At 38.4% G+C, this 21443-nt stretch overlaps 1 protein-coding gene across 1 annotated transcript in view; it reads right to left on the reverse strand.

Annotated features, from left to right (window-relative positions):
* The window catches only part of CSMD3 (CUB and Sushi multiple domains 3), a 576345-nt gene that overhangs the window by 415149 nt on the left and 139753 nt on the right, over positions 1–21443 (reverse strand). The window contains exons 10-11 of the mRNA XM_018567203.1: positions 19892–20074; positions 18993–19319 (exon numbers count right to left, since the gene is read on the reverse strand). Coding sequence (XP_018422705.1) covers positions 18993–19319; positions 19892–20074 — 510 coding nt within the window. The remainder of the gene's footprint in view (positions 1–18992; positions 19320–19891; positions 20075–21443) is intronic.

Genomic DNA, 21443 nt, shown 5'->3' on the forward strand with positions numbered 1-21443 from the left:
TAAGGATCCTCAAGACTGAGAGACATACCATTGCTGCAGAGTAGAAAGGGAGAGGCTGGAGGGAGTTCTGCAACAGCAGGCCGACTCCAAGGGTCAGTATAACTTTTTTTATTTTAGTCCCTAGAGAAAAACAAGCAGTTAACCCTTACAGTGCGGGGGCAGTCCTACTGCAAGGGTTTAAAACATCCTGATGTTGTTCTTTAAGATTAGTAGAATGTTATAAGCCATTAAAGCTAAAATATGAAATAACAAATATTGTCTAAATACAACAGGCATGTATATTCTCACTTGGTGTCCTTTGTGTATTTTATGAAGACCTGTGTGGTAATACAGCATGAAAAAACTCCTGCCCTGTGCAGGAGATCCCTGTTATAGAAACCAGTCACTGCTGACATATCTACTGGTGCCGTGTGACTGGTCTTGTATCCTCCAACCTGCAGTTTTCTGCAGGCAGTCTGTAGTAGGTGGACCTGTTGGGCCCCACACTCAGCTCTGCTCTCTGCACGTGCTATATGCAGCACAATGATGACCGCACATTTAATTTTATAAAGTAATATATTCGCAAAGGCATTAGACGCATGCAAAGTGGATTTTTATCTTAATTGTGAAACTGTTTCCAGACTCTTCATGCTATATAATTTTCATATTTTAAATAAGCAGTAAAAACACACTAAAACAAGCCTTCATTTACTCCTGTTGCTTTAGGCATTGTGGAGAAATTCCTCATCAGATATAGTATTCATAGCACTGTAGTGTATTTGCAACAGATTAGCTCTTTTTCACAGAAAAAAGAAGCCAGTTCAAAATGCACTGCGGCACCATGTAAATTGTATTTCTGTATTCAAATAAAAATTACATTTATATGAATATATGGATCACTAAGTGTTGATCAGGTTAAGCTGCAGTTTGAAATGAGTGAGAAGAAAATGAACATGATTAATACATCCTTATGAGTTATGTAATGCCGCATGTCTTCATTTAAGCTGCAGAAAAGAGTATAGTTTGTGAAAAGAGTTGCAAAAATGCTAGACAGATTATGCTTTAACAACTTTCTTCAAAGTCAGCCAACGCACACTATATATGTGATAATAAACTGGATAGGCGATAATGGGATGTATATATCAAACCAAAGGACCACTGTAAAATGCAGCCACTCATATGAAGCAATCAGAATTGTTATTTTATTGTTCTGATGGATTTAAACTGATGGAAAAAGAATCTTCCACCAAACATTACTGCTGTTTGCTGTTATATTATTAAATTTAAGAGTTCCAGGAAAAATGTGAAAACAGCCACTAAGCAACTGTGCTATCATGAAATAGCAGCAGCTGTGCTAAAATGTAACTAGTCCCTTAATTTAAATTATTAGAAGTTCTCTGCAATGCACTGCCACAAGAATTTATAAACCAACTCAAAGATCATTGGGAGTGCACATCCTGCAACTTGAGCAGAGCTACTTCCTCTCTATTGTGCTGTTTTTTTTTAATTTAACCATTCACATGTAAGTTTCACACAACTTTACATTAGACTTTCTGTAAGTGGGAGATATCATGGATCCTGCAGTGGGTGTATTCTGAAATAGCTATCCTAAACACTATCATTGAGGTTTTCAAATCACCACAATACTAACAACAGGGGCTAGGGCACGGTTACACACTACAAGAATGTCTTAAATAAAACAGTGAATGAGCAGAAATTGCATTGGATACAATTTAAAGGTGCACTTTTAATCACCACACAAAAAAAGAAAATAGTAGCCTAGCAGGTTCATAATTAAAAAAGAAAACCAGCTTTTGATGCAATACCTACTTCTTCTTCAGGACTGCCCTTCGTAGGTTCGCCTTTCTCTTATCCACTGGTGGCTCTCTTCTGGGTTGAATGACACCCAGCATTACCAATCCACTTCCAGTGAGCTCAAGCCATCATGAACATACCCGTGGGGACTAATCATGCTGGTCTGGGTTCACACTGCTCTTTGACACTCATACCTGATACCACACTGGCCACCATTACCACCAGAAGAGACATGGAAGGATCCATGATGTCACCAGACAGAAGACTACAGGGTTTAAGGTATGCATATTTTCTGTTTGTTTAAAAAGTTAAGGGAGGGAGTCCAGGAAAGAGAGCGGGGGTGGGAGGTCAATGAGTAGGGGGATTAAAAACATGGCGTTGGGTTTTAAAGTTCAATTTGAAAATACATACTAAACCAGTTTCTCACACATAAACTGTTGACATTTGTTGCAATCACTTCCAGATACATAGTTACTTTATCTCCTCAAGTTGTAAGATGCAGGCACTGCTTTGCTTATTACTAGCGTTGTTTCTATATTGACTACTACTCAGTCCAAAACAGTTCTTTCGACACTGATGTGGGATAAAGAACATATGCATGTTTTGCTGATGCTTGTATCACTGTACATTTGTATATAAGTGCTGCAATCACACACCCGCAATACTGTTAAAGCTCTGCATTTTTAAGCTCTGCAATTTTACCTGGAGAAATTACAGTTTTACAATCACTGTTTTAGCTGGCTGTCCTATTACACACTAGTGAGCTCAAGTGAGGTCTTGTTTGTACTAGGTGACCTCCACCGCTCCTTCCACATCACAATTCTACTGCTTGGACTTATTCCAGGTGTTGGCAAGAGAGCCGTCCATACTCCACAGCAAATGCAATCAGAGGTGAACAATTAGCAGGAAACGATCACAAGCTTGGAGCTGTCTGGATTTTACAAATAATGAAGTGTTGGTTGAAGATTGACAGTGTGCTGCTATCTTTTTAGATTGCAAGTCTTGCTTGTATGGTAATTTTAGTCCAGAATAGAATATAGCCTAAAAAGCATTCATTCAGATGACAAAATAACCTAAAACAAAAGCATAAGAACATTTGGCCAGGAGAGAAAATAGCCAAAAACAATAGCCTAAAAACAGCTAACCAGAAGACAGAATCGCCTAATACAATAGCCGAAGAACATTCGACCAGAAGACAAAATACCCCAACAACACTGGATTTTGCCACATTCTCAAAACAGCTGATTCATGCAGAATGAATGTGCATGCAGTTTCGCTGACTGAATAGCTATGCAATATTTTTTTAAAATAGACCACAAATTAATCAGGAGAAATTATAGAAGGGGATGTATACAAAGTAAAAAAATTGCATAGAAAATAAAAATCCTTTATGCAAAAAATATAACCACAAAGGAAGCCTTGTTTATCCTTAAAAAAATGTATATTTGTTTTTTTTGTTTTGTTTATTTTTTAAGAAATGACATTGCGAATAAACAGGTACATAGCAGAAATGTGCAACGATCCAGAGGGGGTGTGAGAGCTAAAGTGGTTAAACACAATAATTTGATGTGATTTACCACCATAGTCATCTCTCTTAAAGGGTAACTCCGTTTAATAATTATAAAAATGCATTTAAAAATGAATTAATATAGCAGATATAATTGTCTCAGAAGCCATTTTGTAACTTAATATTATTAAAAAATGACCTTTCCATTCAAAACTGTAGCTGTTGTAATGCTCTAAATCTGTCAAAAAATGAAATGCAATATGACGACCTGGAAGCATTCCATACACAGCCTGCACTAAGGTACAAGTATAATTTTTGACATCAACTGCAATAGGAATTTCGTTTTTGGCGAGATGCTCCCTAAGGTTAGGTAAGAACCGATTCACACTGAACACAGCGCTGATTTGTGCTGAGCGACATTGAGCTACAGTGCACATTTTGTCACGCTATGTAGCGCTTCTTTTGGCAGTGTATCAAAGCCTGTTGGAGCCAAATTGCACAAAAGCCACTGGAAAAATAGGTAATGTTCGAGCGACAAGCTTGAGCTAAAAGCTACAAGTGACATTGAGCTGTGAGATGTGAACAGCTCCATTGAAATGCATTGGACGAGCTTCATTGAGCTACATTGAATGATTTTTGAGCGATTTGTGAGCTGAAATTGAGCTACAAATTGCTCCGTGTAAATGGGGTCTAAGGGCCGGTGCACACCTAGGCGACACCTCACCTCAGATTGCCGCAGGAGTCGCCAAGGTGTGAACCGATCACATTATTTTCGCACCGGGCGGATCTCGCAGTTTCCCACCTAAAACAGTGATGCGTCGTGTATAGTAAAATAAAGTACATGTACCTTTTTTATGTGATTGACGGGCGAATGTCACCCGGGACACACGATCCTGGATATCAGAGGTCTGCACTTGGCCTATGAGATGCCAACACAAGCCCACCAGCTGATTATGATGAAACCAGACTCTCCCATTCAGGAATTAGTTTGGAAAGGACATGCTTCAACAAACTATGTTTTCTTCAGAACAGAAACAAGTAGGAAACTGCAACAATATTTGTTAAAATCCTTGTAATGTACACAGGATTTATGTTTTTCTCCACAAAAGTGAAATTATTCTTTAAATTAATTATATTGTAGAAAGAAGTTGAAACTTTTACACTTGTGAAGAAAGGTTAGAACATCTGAATTTTTATTTTATGTTGTCTGTGCCTTCCTATCTGAATGAATACCACTGTGGACCCATTTCTTCTGCTGGGAAAATCTCTCCAATGACTTCACAGACCGAAATAAAAACCCAACAGAATGTTTAACTCTTCCTCGTTCTGTCAAAGCTTGGCTGTGGTTAGGCTTCAATATGAAAAGGCATTCAATGTTTTCTTTAGATGTATACATATAGATAAAATGCAATGGAGCAATGTATGTTTATAACTTTAACTTTGCCAGCCACCGAATGCTTGATCTGTTAGACAGATTTCTGTCCAATCAAGATTCTACTCTACGTACGTCTACTTTTTGGTTGCTATGGCACAGAAAAACCAAGTGACTCTTCCAAGGTCACAACAAAATGATCGCCTTCACAAGGTCATTTGTAGGCAGCCTAATGTACAAAATTATAATTTTATTTGACAGAGATGCATCTGAAAATGCGAACATATTATTAAAAAATGATGACATGCATGCCTACATATTGGCAGTGCAACTGACAGATATTAAGCACTTTGAGATTAAGTGTATTTGCTTTACAAGCTGTAGACTTGGAAAATGTACCAAATATATATCTTAACCTATATGCTTCATCACTGCACTGCACTAAAACACCTACCACAGTACAGCTCTTTATTACAAATTATTGGTGAATGAAACACTCCAATAAAGCCTAAGATGCCTTGAGCAACATTTTTAACTTCTGTCATGGCAAACTCGATTTGTTGTGAAATAAGAAAGGCTTTCTCTGTGTCACATTGGGTTTAAGTCAATTCAGTCTGTGCTAGTATCAACTCACATATGGGCAGTGCAGCTGTTTTCTCTTCCATTTGATGTTGATTATTTAATCAGTTTTGTTCCCAAGAAGACAAGTTGCAATAAGTCCTCATAATACTATACTATTTGAAGCAATAGTTTTACCAGCAGCCACAGGACAGTAAAATTATCTCTTTTGTGCCTGTTTAGAGAGTCATCACTGTAATATAAAGGGCCCATTTTTCATATAAATGATACATATTAAGGTGGACCCAAATTGAAGATTTGCTCTCCTATTTGTTAATTTTGTCATTAATTCATCCTGAAAAATTTCAGTCCATTTCCTGTGCTTAGGCACTCCTTGGCCTTAAGTCTCATAGCTGCATATGCACACAGTGTGAAATCATCTAAGACACTGCTGCCTCTGACTGCTAGTCGTATAGGATTTTGACTGATAATTACCTTTTTAGTGGGCTGCTCACTGTTCCCCTTGCTGTATCTGAGGATCTCCCTTCTTCTGCTTCATCTATTATATGGATCTGTGTCATTTAAATCTCTCATGCTGCTCCTCAAATATTTCTCCAAACAATCATTAGATTTCTACTTATTAGGGGATTAGCATTGACATGAGGAATCAAAGCCCTGTTCCATTACTAACACGGTCGTTTTCACAAAGAGACACAGTGCAGAACAAGGTATGGTAAGTCAGTATTGTGGAAATAACATTTGCAAGCAGCCCACAGACAATACTGGTGACTCAAGATTTGCCCTCTGCTTGCCTTTTTTGGGCACCGCTTCCACAGTTCAGATTTTTTAAGACAAAATAAATGTTCTAAAAAGAACAGGTGTATTTGCTTGAAACAGAAGGTAGTTTCATATTACCATTCCTTACATAAGTGTGAATAATATATTTGCTATAGTTAATGTGACACTAAAGTCAGGCATTAAATCTTAAAAATGAATTAAGTACCTTAACTATTAACAAAATTGTACTTTATTTGTGTATCACTCGGTTGTAGATCCTCCAATCATCTCTGAATCGGTGCTGACACTGTCCTTCCTTCTGGAGGGTGGCTACTTTTGTTCCCCATGATCCCTATGTGTGTTGTAAAGTAGTCACCACTCCAAGCTCACTCCTGTGGGGGACTACAGTCTCATGTTTAGTTTACCAATTTGTATTGAGAGTGTAGTTCATCACGGGAGTGAGCTTGGAGCAGTGACTACTTTACAACACACATTGGAACAATGACCATGTGGAACAAAAGTCGCCCCCTCCAGAAGGAAGGACAGTGTCAGCATCAATTCAGAGATGATTTGAGGATCTACAGCTGAGTGATACACAAATAAGATACATTTGTATTAATAGTTAAGGTACTTGAATGCTTTTTTAAAATTTAACTCCTGAGTTTATTGTCACTTGGAACTTTAATGTGACCTTAAATGTACGCAAATCAAAGGGTAATTGAGACTTAATTTAGTAATACTATGCAAAGTACAAATTCACCATGCTAAGTGAACAGCCTCTCCTTCTTTTGCAAACAGCCACCGGTTTTTGAACAAATGTGTCAGGTTTCATATCACCTATACACAGATATACAGGCTGCCATTGATGGTGTAAAACTTACATCCCAAGTTCAGCTACATTGTCAAGCAATAAAAAAAAGACGCAGTCACACTTCACAATAGCTGCTGTTTCACCATAATTTTTTTACAAACTGTCACACACATATGTTTTAATGCCCTGAAATGTTTTGCATGTAACTGCTTAACCACAGGAAAAATGTTAAAGATCTTGAAGCAGACCCATATGCCAAAATGTCATGTAATCAAAATAATGAAAATGAACATATAGTGGTTATGTGCATATTTGGTTTTTCTATACTTATGTAATAAGGAATATGGCATATTAATATTTTATATTTCCCCAGGCAGTAAACAGGTTAGGTGTTAGGCTCCTTTTCACATTCTCAAATTTCCTTTTAGCTCTTATTGTAAAAAGTCTGTGATTTACAGAGCTTCAGCTTAAATTTACTCACACAAGTGAATAAATCAATAAAGTTACTTCTCCCCACCCTCTCTAAGGTACTGTGTGCATGCATTTCTGCTTTTATAAGAGCAGTATGTACAGCAGGATTTTGCAAAGCATTTGCAGGTCTTTAAATAACTATTCAGTTGCAGTTTAGGAATGTTAAAAACAAATCTTAATGGCAATACTGACTGTCACTTTAAACAAGCTGCTAATAGGCTTCAGCAGGTTTACAGCAAGCTTCAACGAATGCAGAAGCTTACTGAAGCCTATTAGAGTTAGATTATTAAATACAATTTTTTCTATTAATCATTTGTGTGACTGTGAAGAGCCATAAATGCCCGGTCACTGGAATTTTAATTTGTTCCAGGCTTGTAATACAAAGGTAGACTATATTGAGCCTATGTTAAAATAGTTTTTACAGAATATAAATTAGACATTCTAACTTTCTGTTGTAATATTTTCTGATTAGGGCATGCCTATAGGAAAAAGCATTATCTTTTGTATAACTGTATTAGTATTTGTATTGTTATTCAATTTAATTGATTGATAAATGAATGCATCAACTTATAGGTTACATTTGCTATGTACTGACAGCATTACTTTCACACGCATCTCGCCTCTACTGGTCAACTGGAGAAAGGGATTCAGAATATTTATTTATTACAGGTATTTATATAGCACTGACAATTTATGCAGCAATGTACATAGTTGCACATTCACAACAGTCCCTGCCCTCAAGGAACTTACAATATAAGGTCCCTATCTCAGAAGCATACATAAAAGGGGCAATTTAGACAGGAGCCAATTAACCTTCCAGCGTGTCTTTGGAGGGTGGGAGGAAACCAGAGTACCAGGAGGAAACCCACGCACAGGTTTCATTGTGTTACATCTAAATGCTGTGTACTAATATTTCAGGCCAATAGTATTCACACACATATTTTCACGCATCCTAATACACAAGCTGACGCACTTTTAATCTGCTTTTTATATCCTGTTATTGCAACTGTAATTGCTGTTTGCCAAAAAACACATTTTTAACCTTTATACAAGCAAAAAAGTACTTCTAAGTACCTCTAAGTGCTTCTCACTCCTTAAAAATGCTTCTTAAAAGTCTTATTTAAAAAGCCTAACAGCTTGTTTACAGCTTATTTAAAGTGACAGTTAGCACTCCCATTAAGACCTGTGTTTAACATTCCCAAATTGGAGCTGAATTGTACTTTATAGATTTCAACAGATCTTGCCAAAATCTTTGTGAATGCTGATAAATGCTTGCTGTATATACTGCTGCTATACAGTAAAAGCTGAAGCCCAGGTGAAAAAGCCCTAAGGTTTCATCCAAGGTTTTAATGTAAGACAACAGTATCTGAAAGGAGATAACATCTGCTCTGCTTTAATTAACCCATAATGCTTTTGGATTCCTTTGTCATGAATTAAGTGTTTATTTGTTATATACACTTATTGTCATAAATGTTGGACCTGGGAGTAAAAAATGCCTCCTGATAATCAAAAGACAGAAAAAATAAATGTAGGATGACAAATAAACCCTAAACAGATCAGAGATATACCACATACAAGAACATTGTGACATTCTGTAGATTCATAAAAAGTTCTGGTAGTGTGTCAGAAAACCAGAATCCACATTAAGTTCCTCCTTTATGGCGTTGAAATGTAAAATAATTTTCATCTCAAATGTTTTCCTTTCATGATAATTTTTTTAATTCCCTTTTAGTACTTTAATTTGAGGTTTTGGATGGAGTGATCCTTCTGGGAGAAGTGATGCCCTACTGGAGTGCAATATTCATCCTCTTTGTGGTTCTTGATCGAGCTCCTGTGTAGGTTCATCCTGAGCTGCAGCTTAAGGCCAGTTTCCCCAATGTAGCAACCTTTGTCACATACTGAACACTGTATCATGTACACCACGTTAGCAGATGTGCATGAGTATGACCCCTTAATGGTGTACGGTTTGTTATTGTGACTCTCTGTATTTCTGTCACATATATGTTGGCAAAGTTTGCAGCGGGGTTTATTGCATTGTACTGTGCCATTCTGTGTAAGTGCCTGTATATATAAATACAGTATATATGCACTGAGTGGCCAGATTATTATGACCACCCCATCAGTACTTCGTTGGGCCACGAGATTACTCCACAAGATGACTTTGTTGGGCCGCCTCGTGACTCCACGAGATGTTGAAAGGTGATGCGAGGAATCTGACACTGCACTGTTGCCCTTCTGTTGTCTTGTACCAGTCTTGCCACTCTCCGTTCTGCTCTAACATTGACTAGTCGCTGACAGCCATAATTCGCACGTTCAGACCCAGATTTTCAGCTGACAGTCCAGTCTTTAAACACTTTAACAATGAGCCCCTCTTGAACATTTAACGAATTCTGCAGTTTTGCTGATACTCGCTCCATGATCTCACGCCAACAATCATCCCACGTTCAAAGGCTGTTAAATCGCATTGTTTACCCATATCTTCAGAAAAAACACTTCTACTGTCGTGTTAAACAACTTGCTTCCCTATTTATAATGGTCTGGCCCTCTAGCAACTTCAGCGCAAAATGATAGCTAATTATAGCTAATTTGCCTACAAACGTCAGGTGGTCATAATAATCTGGCCACTCAGTGTATATATACTGTATATATACACAGTATTATTGTATTATTAAGGCCAAGAGGAACCAAAATGCCATTCGCTGTAGATAGTTTATAAATTACTGCATTATAAAGATTATATGAAACAGAACATATTTCCATATTTACCACAACCTCAATCCACACAGTAGAAAGTTTATTCTTCAGTTAATGAATATTGGATGGAGACATTTAAATAATTTCTTTATGCCTCTGTGACCTACTGTGTATATATAACTGCAGGCTAATGAGAACTAGGAGCTAGTGAAGATGTTTTGTTCCATATTATACTCCCACTGACTTCCTCTAGGCAATTGTAGCTGAACATGAAGTCAGAGTCTCACAGACATAATTTTTATTACATATCTCCCAACATGCCATATGAGCATAATCATGCTAAAACGTATCAGCAAATATAGGTCTTCTTATAATTAAATAAATCACTATTAGATATATCCTGGTGTCTGCACAGATAAAGACAGGCTAGATTATTCTCAGTTATGGAGTTAATGTACAGTATGAAGTTGATCAAAACACAAATTTAAAAATAAAAGAGCAGAAGTCACAATGGCTGATAATGATGACCAAAGTCTTTATTATTACAACTGATGATAGAAAGAATGATCATCATTGTCACAGATTGGGGTACTGAAGGTATAGGAATGAGGGAGGCTAAATGATGTGCAAGTTATAACCACCCATCATGAGTTCTCAAAAAATTCAACAAGATGCTAGCAAATTATCATGAGAACCCAAAGTTTCCCAATCTGGACCCAGGAGACAATCAAAACATGCATGAAAACTGCCAAAAACCACTAAAGGGAAACTCCCCCAAAATCTAGCTGGCTGGACACACACAGGCGGGTGCAAATCTTGCATACGATCTGGTGCACTCTAAAGGATGAGTAGCAGTTAGGTAATTCCTCACTGCTTCTGAGTTTCTTTAAAGTGACATTAAACCCTCAGATTTTTTAACATAAAACAATACTGCAATGTGTACCTTACTGTAATCCATGGTAGTTTCTTTTCTCTTTGCTGCTCTTCCTCTTAAATCTTCATGTTTTCTCATGCTTTGGGAGAACTTCCCTTTCCCTCTTCCTGTAGTGCTGGCTCAGGTTGCAAACCTATACACAGACACCATGTATCCACCATGTATCCATTTCAGAGACAAGGCAGTCTGCTGCAAAACAGAAGTTCTGCCCAGCATGCGAACAGATACAGATTTAAAAGGAAGAGCAGCAAAGAGAAGGGAAACTACCATGGATTACAGTAAGGCACACATTACAATATTGTTTTATGTTATAAAATCTGAGGGTTTAATGTCACTTTAAGCTATCCTGCGAGGTAGAATCCTTGTGTAATCAACTTACCTCTGCCTACATGCACATACACACACACACACAGCAGAAACAATTCACAGGATAGAATTGCACCATATGCAGTTTGTAAGATATCTGGTCTGCTAAGCAACAAAACACACACACACGTATGCAATCTGACTGGCTGTGCAGTTCTCTATCAGCATTTGGCTGCAATTACCGAATGAACAAGGGCAAAGATTCACACAGATTAGCACGAAATGTACAACCAAGCTTACAGGAAATGACAATACACAGGTATCACAACAGTCACTGTAGGGGTTGTAAATGCTTTGCTTAGTACACAGAAAGGATGCATATTAATTTTAGAAATAATAATTACAAAAAACAAGAAAGAAAATGACATACAAAGAAAACTCTACCGTTTGGGCAGTATAGTTTTAGCCTACTGGTGGGAGCAGGGAAAAGCCAGTAACCACCTTTTTTAGAATAAGCTCCATACAAATAACATTGTTTAGTTCCATGCCATTCAATTTTGTAGGGGCAGAGATTTGGGATGGACTCTTCACCTTAGGCCATTCACCTTTGAAGGTGGTACTCAATCAGGTGTGAGGAAAGTTCATGCCTCTGAAGTGGCCATAGGAAATACTGACAAGCCGATTCTCATAGCTTGGCCAGAGTTAGGATTTCCAACAGCAGTGCATGATTCTGATCACAGTGAAGGGAATTTATCAAAACTGGAGCAGAAAAAATCTGGAGCAGCTGTGCATGGCAAACAATCAGCCTCTCTCTTTCATTTTCAAATCTTAACTGAACTAACTGAAGATAGAAGCTGATTAGTTGCCATGCACAACTGCTCCAGATTTTGTCTGCTCCAGTTTTGATAAATTCCCCCGGTGTGTCCAAACACAACATGACTTCCATGGCCAGGGTCCATATAACCATTTAGTAGGTTCCTAAGTGGTTTAATAAGGCCAGGACATGTCATTTTGTATCTCATAGTTCATACTAGCAGAGGGCATAACTTTCAATATTTTGGATTTTATGAGAGATTAAACATATTCCCTCTGGTCTTTGGCAAATGAGTAATGTTCCCAGGTAGCTTGGTGCCCAGCAGTTTCTATAGGGAATTTTTGGATGGCTTATGAGTTGATAAGCTATATCCAAAACCCTACAGGATCCTTACAGGCACTTAATAGTAGCGCGGTGTTAATTCCTCAGATCAAAATGCCTTTCAGACTATGTTACCCTCAAGCAAGCATGATACCACATGTGTCCATATACTGGACATATTATCCTTTTTTCCTATCTATTTAATGTTACAATAATCATCACATTGCTGATAATGATCAGTCAAGTCTATCTACACCTGTCCAGATTTTATTTCTGTCTGCGTATCTGCTGGGGAGATTCACCCTCTCTCTTTGTTTTGATGACCATTGTCACTGTGACTTATGATGAAACATCCACAATTTTACAGTTGTCACTAAACAAGAGGTGTAAGTAAAGCTTCCAATGGTAGCACCTGTTTCTATGGCAAATGTCTAAAAGAGGACATCACCTTACTTTCAAGAGACTTGTAAAGTCTTCCTCTTATTTCCTGCTAGGGCCCAGAAAGCATGTAGGATGTGAAGGTTGCATCAAAAAAAATATTTTACCGCTGAACTCTTATTCTGTCTATTCAGTTATGAAATATATAGAGCCTTGCCAGACAACACATCCAGGTTGGTGACCTAAAGTATCGGTTCTCAACTCGTGGGTCGCGACACCCACAAAAGTGGGTCGCGACACCTTCTGCAGTGGGTCGCTGTGTCATTTCTTCATGGAGCGGCCCATCTGCAGTAGAGCGAAATAGAGAGGGGAATTTGTAGTTCAGCCTGTGGGAACTCCATAATGTAAAACTGTCCCCTCTCTCCCAGCCTCCCCCGGGCTCTTCGATAAAGTGATATGGCCTAAGGAGAGAGGGGACTATTTTCTCACTTTTGGCCGGCGCATTAATATCAGTAGCTGCGGCTCCCGGCAATTAAGTTAAAGTTCTGGCCCGGCCTGCACTGGAGAGTACAGCAGATATCAATCCGCCGCTGTATCTACTGTACTCTCCAGTGCAGATAGTTCAGTCTGACTGGAATCAGAGAAAGGTAGGCAGACAGGGAAATGTGCACTGTGGCAGGACAGGGGACACTGATGGACATTATGTATTCCAAGCTCACATAATATCCATCACTGTCCCCTGTCATAATGTATGTTAATTAAATACACAATAAATGTTATTATACAGACTGAGCTCAGAATACATAATTTCCATCAGTGTCACCTGTCATATTGTTCTCTGTTAGTGCAGAAGCTGTGTGGGGGAGGGGGGGGGCTCCGCTGCAATTTTTTACCTGCAGCAGAGCCTATGCTAATGCACCCCCCCCCAGCTTCTGCACTGACAGGGAACATTATGACACGGGAACACTGATGGTCATTATGTATCCCAAGCCCACATAATATCCATTAGTGTCCCCTGTCATAATGTCTCCTGTCAGTGTAGAAGCTCTGGGGGGCATTAGCAGGAGCTTAGTAGAGAACCTGCAGCGGTGCCCCTGCTAATGCCCCCCTTCCCCACACAGACCCCCTCACCAACCCCTCCAGCGTCTGCACTGACAGGGGACATTAGGACAGGGTACATTGATGGACATTATATATTCCAAGCCCCTCAAAATGTCCATCAGTATACACTGTCATATTGTCTCCCGTCAGTGCAGAAGCTCTGGAGGGCTTTAGCAGGGGCTTAGTAGAGAACCTGCAGCGGTGCCCTGCTAATGCCCCCCTCTTTCCCCACACAGACCCCCTCACCAACCCCTCCAGCGTCTGCACTGACAGGGGACATTAGGACAGGGTACATTGATGGACATTATTTATTCCAAGCCCACATAATGTCCATCAGTAGACCTTGTCATATTGTCTCTTGTCAGTGCAGAAGCTCTGGGGGACATTAGCAGGGGCTTAGTAGAGAACTTGCAACGGTGCCCCCTGCTAATGTTTCTTCACTGACAGGGGACATCATGACAGGGGTCACTGATGGACATTATGTACTCCACCAACCGCCTTAGTTTTCGTGGTTTCCTGCTCCTTTGGGGGACTCGGGACCATGGCAGTTCATTCAGAATAGAGAGCGGGAGCAGGCCGGTTCTGATATGCTGTACTGACATTGTTTCCAGTCTCAGCAGTCACAAGCTAGGCTGCATGGGAGATGGAGCACAATGCTGTGCTTGATCACCTGTGTTGGAGTGCAGGGGAGACATTAGGGGTCATTAGACCCCAGATGTTTCCATAAAGAGAACCTGTCACCTCAATACAATATCACATAGGAGCTTGTTAGCCCCTATTAAATAGTAATAAAGTTAAGGGGGAAAAAAATTAAGTCATAAAAAATAATAAAATAAATATTTAAAAATTAAAACCAATCCCACCATTTGCATGAGAATAAACATGCGTGTGTGGGGCATTCATGTGTATGCACCAGACATGTTAGGTATCACCGCGAACGTTGGAGTGAGAGCAATAATTCTTGGCCATAATTCATGGTTAACGCTAAACTGATGACCTGTACAGGCTTTTAAAATGTCACCTATGGACAATGTTGTGAAGCATAGTTTTTCGCCATTGCTGAGGTGCATGCAATTTTAACACTTCACATGTTTGCTATCTATTTACTCGATGTAACTGCATTTTGTTTATTTCACCAAAAATGTGACCATGTGTCACATTGTTATGCCTGATAAAGGGACTGCATCTGGCTCCTGTCAGTCATTACAGTGTCACCCCCTCTGATGGTATCTGTGTGGGCCACACATCCCTTATGACGCCACTGCCTGCAATACTGCCCCTACTAAAGCTCCAAACCCCCACATAGCCCCCACAATACAATTCCATACCCCCAATAATGTTTAAAATTTGCATATATACGTTGCTGAATACTGCCCAGTTGTTTTGTGTAATAAATGAAAATGTCTCAGAAGTGAATAATTTTTGGGTCACGACTTTATGACCAAGGAAAAATGTGGGCCCCGAGGTTACACAGGTTGAGAACCACTGACCTAAAGTGTTCTACTGCAGTTAGGCAATATAACATGGTCACCTTTCTCCTCTAGCCTGTGACTGGATAGTTAAGAAGCAGACTTAAAAGGTCATCATTCTGCTCTTTTCTCCATTCAACTTTTTCCCTGACAGGAATACATATGCAGAACAACTTGTTGGTGCCAAATGCTGCCCCTCCATCTTCTAATCTGAATGCTGCTGTATAAGGTATCGCAGGAGACCGCCCCCGGCCTCGTCATAAGCCGCGACCACACAACTGTCTGGCGTTCCAGCAACCCTATGTGGACGCCAGACGAGTGCCGGTCTCCCTGCCTGCAGTCACACTCACCACAGCCTCCACAGCTGAGTTCCATCTTCCTATTAAATAGATTATTACAGTTGGACAGAGGTGCACTTTAATGCTTACATCTACAGCGAGAGACACATTTTTCTTTATGAGCTACAGCCCCAGCAGAATCTTCACTTTCAACACCCTTTTGGGTGGGTCAGATGCCATTCAAAATGAACGTGCATTGCAGTGCATACCACAACACAACAGGGTGCATCTGGCTTTAGGGGCTTCATTTGCAGGCTGCTTTTTTAGAATGTTTATGTCACAGAGTCCCTGTGATAAATATTACAGTGTTAACTAAAATATATTCAGAAAATACTGACTTAAAATGTTTCTCTTTAAGATCAGAATCTTTTTTAATTGTGAGCTATTATAAGCTGATCTAATGTGTAACAAAATCTTTTTTTAGAGCTTTTAAACTGGATTCCTTTTTTTCTTTGCTTGCAGTATAATTAAGTGCATGCAGCGTATGAAGTTGGTATGAATGTTTCAGCACGGAGGGACAGAACCTAACTTTAAGCCATGCGTGGTAACTGAACTTCAGTCAAATGTGAATATTTAACACTAGAAAAGAAAACCCTACTGGCAAAACAGCAGTTTTATATACCAAGCTGTCGTGACATATGTCACAGTCAATTTAATGTTAATACTTCACAATCACACTTTGAGAACTTATTAGTGACAGCATTATCCACTAGTGTCACTTTGAAAAAGCACTACATGTATATTGTTATTAATTGCATGATTCTGGCCTTGGCAAAAACAATTACTTGTTTTGGAACTGCATTAAGATTAGACTTGTACTGTAGACAAGATCTGAATGACATTAAAAACAGCATATTCTCAGTTTAATCAAAGCCTTAAACTATTCACTTAATTCAAGATATGCATAAACTTTTTAAGAGATTGTTCTTGACCTGCAAGTTAACGGATGATTAAAAGTATTTCAGCAATATCCCAGCAAAGTAATCAGCAACATAAAATAATTTACAAAAAAAGAGTCACGCGACATTAAATCTTAAAGTGTATATACTGTATAGCCAAAACTTTTTTTTTCACACATTAGGGAAGGATTAGAACCTTTGGTTTTTACTGCTATCTTGTCCCCACTATATTATAGCTGCCAGGTTTTGTGTCTAACAGAGGGATTCCCTTCAGGCAGTTGATCAGAGCAGTATTCAGGGGGGATGTCAATGAAAAGCCAGGCTGCTATATTGTGTGAAGGAGCAGTGGTCTGACTTTTTACTTTTTACTGACTTTTTATTTTAACCCTTACTGCAGCACTTAGCAGTTGAGCCATATTTATTAATGTACAGTATATGCAGCCTGACTGCATTACAGTAACAATAAACACATGTTCCACTGGAACTCTAAATGATGTATTCAATGTACAACAGCAAATGTGACATAAACAAATACAAATATAAATATAGGAATATACTTTGAAGGTAAATTATATTTCCCATCCAGCTTGTTTTTCTTTGGAAAAAACGTCATGGGTCCCCATGCTGCTTTTTTAAATAAATAAAAAATGAAGCCAGCCAGGAAATGTAATTTACTGGCAAAATGAGTTGTTTTTTTTGTGGAAAATATCACTTTTGCTGTACGGCAATGGGGTGCCCTCAAAAATCCATACCAGACCCTTATCCTTGATGGGGGTCTGTTATGGATTTTAAGGTGGGAACTCTATGCAAAAAAAGTATAGAGCCTTCCTAAAATTAATACCAGACCCTTTGCGTGTGTTATAGATGCAAAACATGCATGGTTTTCCCCATTAAAGTCATACCATAACCCTTATCTAAGCATCCATCCTGGCAGGTCAGGAAAGGGGGATGAACCCCTTTGCTTCCCCCCTCCTGAACCCTACCAGACCACATGCTCTCAAAATGTGAGTGCACACATTTTCTCCATATTAATGACTCAGGGGTTCTGAGGAGTCTGTGGTGGGGGGGTCCCAGACATTACCCTCCCCTATGTGAATAAGTTAGGATTACATGTTATCTCTACTCATTTAAAAAAAAAGTACACAGTAAAAAAAAAAGACACCCAGGCATTTGACCGTTATTAAAAATGCAAAACTTGAAAAAGTTCTGTGGTGTAAATGCAGGATCAGTTGATCCATTGTCCAATGTGGTAGATGCAATATACAACTTTGTTTGTTGAGGTGTTCGTTTGAATGTCGAACATTTTTGTTATTAGGTGGGAGCAGAAAATCATATATGATAGCAGTATTTGTACTGCTAAAATGTTAAAGCAGCTTCCTGTTGTCAATGGTTAATAAGGAACCACACCCTAAGCAACCACTAAGGTCACCTGGTTCTTTCAGTTACATGGCCAGCAATTCCCATAATCAAAAGAGACAGGTATAGTTGTGACATCAATGACTACATATTGGGATCATTGCTTGTCTTTATTAAGCTGGGCAGCCCTAAGCACATTCTCTTCTATACAGAGGTAGCATATGTAAATCTGCATATAAAACACAATCATTAAAGTACAAAAGAGCAAGCAAGAAAATGTGCAATAGTCATATCAAATAGTATATTAAGGGCAACACTGGCAGCTTCCTGGGGCCCTAGACTCTATGGAAAAGTTCTGCATTTCAGTTCTCTCCATAGGCAGTCATTTACAGCTCTGGAAGTCTTTAGGCATTTTGTCACTTGATCAGCAATGACAACTTTTGTTGTTGCTCTAAGCAAAGGTGTTCTTAACCAATCATACACAAAATACAGTATATGTACGCTCTCTGTACCTGGAAGTATTGTTTCTATTTTGCCTGCCAGCAGCATATGAGTAATTTGTAAAATGTATACCAGTGCATGAAATGCATTTAAAAATTCAGGCACTGCATTCTCACTTCTTCACAAATGCCTGCAACAAGCAAATCACAAATGACTGTGTACACTGACTCTTATGTATAAAGCTGATAGTGGTGGGGACTTGACTAAAAACTGCCTCGAGCCTCCGGTACAAATAATTCAGCATTACTTTAAGGTAGAAGCTGCATAAAAATGTTAGCTTGCTGAAAATATGTTAGAAATACCTTTTAAATTAGAATCAAAATTAAAATTTTAAAATTCTAATAATGTCTAAATGCAGACTTGAGTTTAGGTGAGTGTTTATAGCAGAAGCCAAAAGTGCTAACTTTTTCTATCTTTGAGCTGACTGAGAGAAGTACTATGTCCATATATTTGTACCTGCCTTAAAGTTTATGTAAACCCAAAAACAAAATGTTATATATTGCAGCTTACAAGCAAGAAACAATATCATTAATATAAACATTTCATAGCTCACTACAATAGCAGCTTTAGTTTTTGAAATAGGATACTTACTGCTATATGTTATATTAAATCCCCGTCCAGACATTGAATGGTCAGCTTGGAATTCCAGACGCAATATATGGCTGTTACTGGTAAGATGGGAAGGGACTTCAGCACCTGTGAAAGTTCCCAGTATCGGCGAATCCACAGAATCACCATCTTTAATAGCAAGAAAGTCAAACTGAGATTCCAAGTCAAAGTCATTAAATGACAGATGGATTCGACTCCCTGGATCAGAAATTACAGTCCAAATGCAGTTTAAATTGTTTCCATAGCCTTCTGGATAGTCTGGAGAGAGAACTGTCCCCATTGGTGCAGTAAAATTTGATAAGCACGGAACTACAATGTAAATAAATATGTTAGAGCGTAGATGTGACAAGAACTCTGCATTCATTATAAACATTTGCATAAAATATGGCTTATTATTTTTAATTGTTTATGTGTATATTTAATCTCTAGGTAGTGTACACATTAAAATTGCAATTGTTAGGTGTAACTGTTTTTCTTTTGCTTAAAAAAATCTCCATGGCAAACAGTTTTATTTGTGCAGATAACATATGAGTTCTGTATAAAATAAAGTAACATGGAAAAGTATTAGTTGTCCACTAAAATTAAGAAAATATTTTTTTTATTTGTAAAAACATTATGTTTGATTATTAAAGTCAACCAACCAAATAGTTTAATTGCTTTGCCAATATTGTATACAACAGATGGTGGGATCTATTCCAATTTATGATTTTTGGGGAGGATTGATTTTCCATACCTTTGAGACTGAAGTTTGGATATTTTAATAAGCAGAATTGTATTTGCAAACAACAAAAGGTTAATGCAAATGATACGATTTTAAATGTCAGACATTTTGGTATGATTCATTTGTGGCAAAAAAAAAGGTATATAGAAAACATACTTACAGATACATATTGGTATATTGGCTGACCATTGGTTATTTTCTTTGCAAGTTATTGACTTCTGTCCTATTAATTCAAATCCAAATTGGCATTCAAATCTTAACACATCTCCATTGGAGAAACCATCTCCTTCACGAATACCATACAGAGGTGTTCCAGGGTCGCCACAGCTCTCTTTTTCAATTTCTAAAATTAAAGGAAAAGAAATCAAATCACTAAAAACAGTTTTCAGGAAAACATATGGTGGAATATACTGGAAATGCAGCTAATAATCGTAACATCTTACTTTATATTACATGAACACCTTATGCCAGTGCCCTGCAAATGTAGCCTAAACTGGGTCTAAAGGACAGTATAGGGAAAGGATTAAATCTAATCACTATACACAAGAAAGATTTTCAGAGATTGCTTCACTCATTTCATTCAACTAAAATAAACATTATAACAGGTATTGTATCGTGTAGATCCCCCTCTCCCTGATCCTCATGGATGCTAAATGGGTGAAAAGCACATAAACCAGGTTGGAAGTTTGAGACTGGTGTCCTTTTTTTGGGTGGGGGCTTGATGCCTAAAGCTGATGGTAATATCAGCTTGTTTCAACAGAGAGGGATGGTATGCTTTCAGCAGGGCCTAATTACTCAGGGATGTCTCAGGTCAAAAGGACAGATTGAGGGGAACCTACTCAGCAGGGACACATACAGGAATATAAGTTTTAAAAAGCATACACACCTTATTTACTCTATCCAAAAAAAACTAAAAACATTTGCATGTACTAAAGGATCTTAGAGAACACTCTTCATCACAAAGTGCATGTATGTCTTTTGCCCTTTTGCCCTGAGCTAATTGAACCCAACCTTCCCCCTTCAAAAACTCATACTTAGCTTGATCCAATGGTCATGGCCTCAGGTGACTGTTTATATCCTGCTTTCGCCTGTGCATTACTGCCCTTGTCTCCAGCCTTGGGACACAGCCTTAAAGAAGTGTACGACTCTAATGCAAAGGCAAAGCCAGGACACAGTGTGACTTCAGGTGCTGGATGTAAACAAACATTAAAGGCGGTGGAAAGCTCTGTAAGTATGCCTCTGTGGAGGGGTTAGGCTAGGTCAGGAAAAAAGGCACAAAGCATAAGTGCATGTTGCAGTGAGGTCAAGTAAAAAAATAACATTTGAACTAACTGTCCATTACCTAAATTCTATTCAAAGCTGATGCTTGAGTAGCCTCTTACTCTTACTTCCAGCATTTGTACCAGATTATTATGAATTCTGATTACCTATTTGGTTTATATTTTCTATGAGTCACCTAATCAGCTATATAGTTACACTTAATAGGAAATATAATTTGTCAAAAGAGTTATACAGCTGAATCAAGGCAATTATACATTATATGAGTGAACTTCCTGATGCAAAGAATAAATGCACATAATAATATTGATGCATTTTAACCCCTTAATTACCTTTCTTCTTCAGTTTTCAGTGCCATGATAGTTTGACTGACAATTATTCCATCATACAACAATTTTAGATCATTATTAAGACATATAGAGCATTTTGATGGT

This window comes from Nanorana parkeri, unplaced genomic scaffold (assembly GCF_000935625.1).
Source record: "Nanorana parkeri isolate BGI_ZX_2015 unplaced genomic scaffold, ASM93562v1 scaffold1019, whole genome shotgun sequence".
NCBI lineage: Eukaryota > Metazoa > Chordata > Amphibia > Anura > Dicroglossidae > Nanorana > Nanorana parkeri.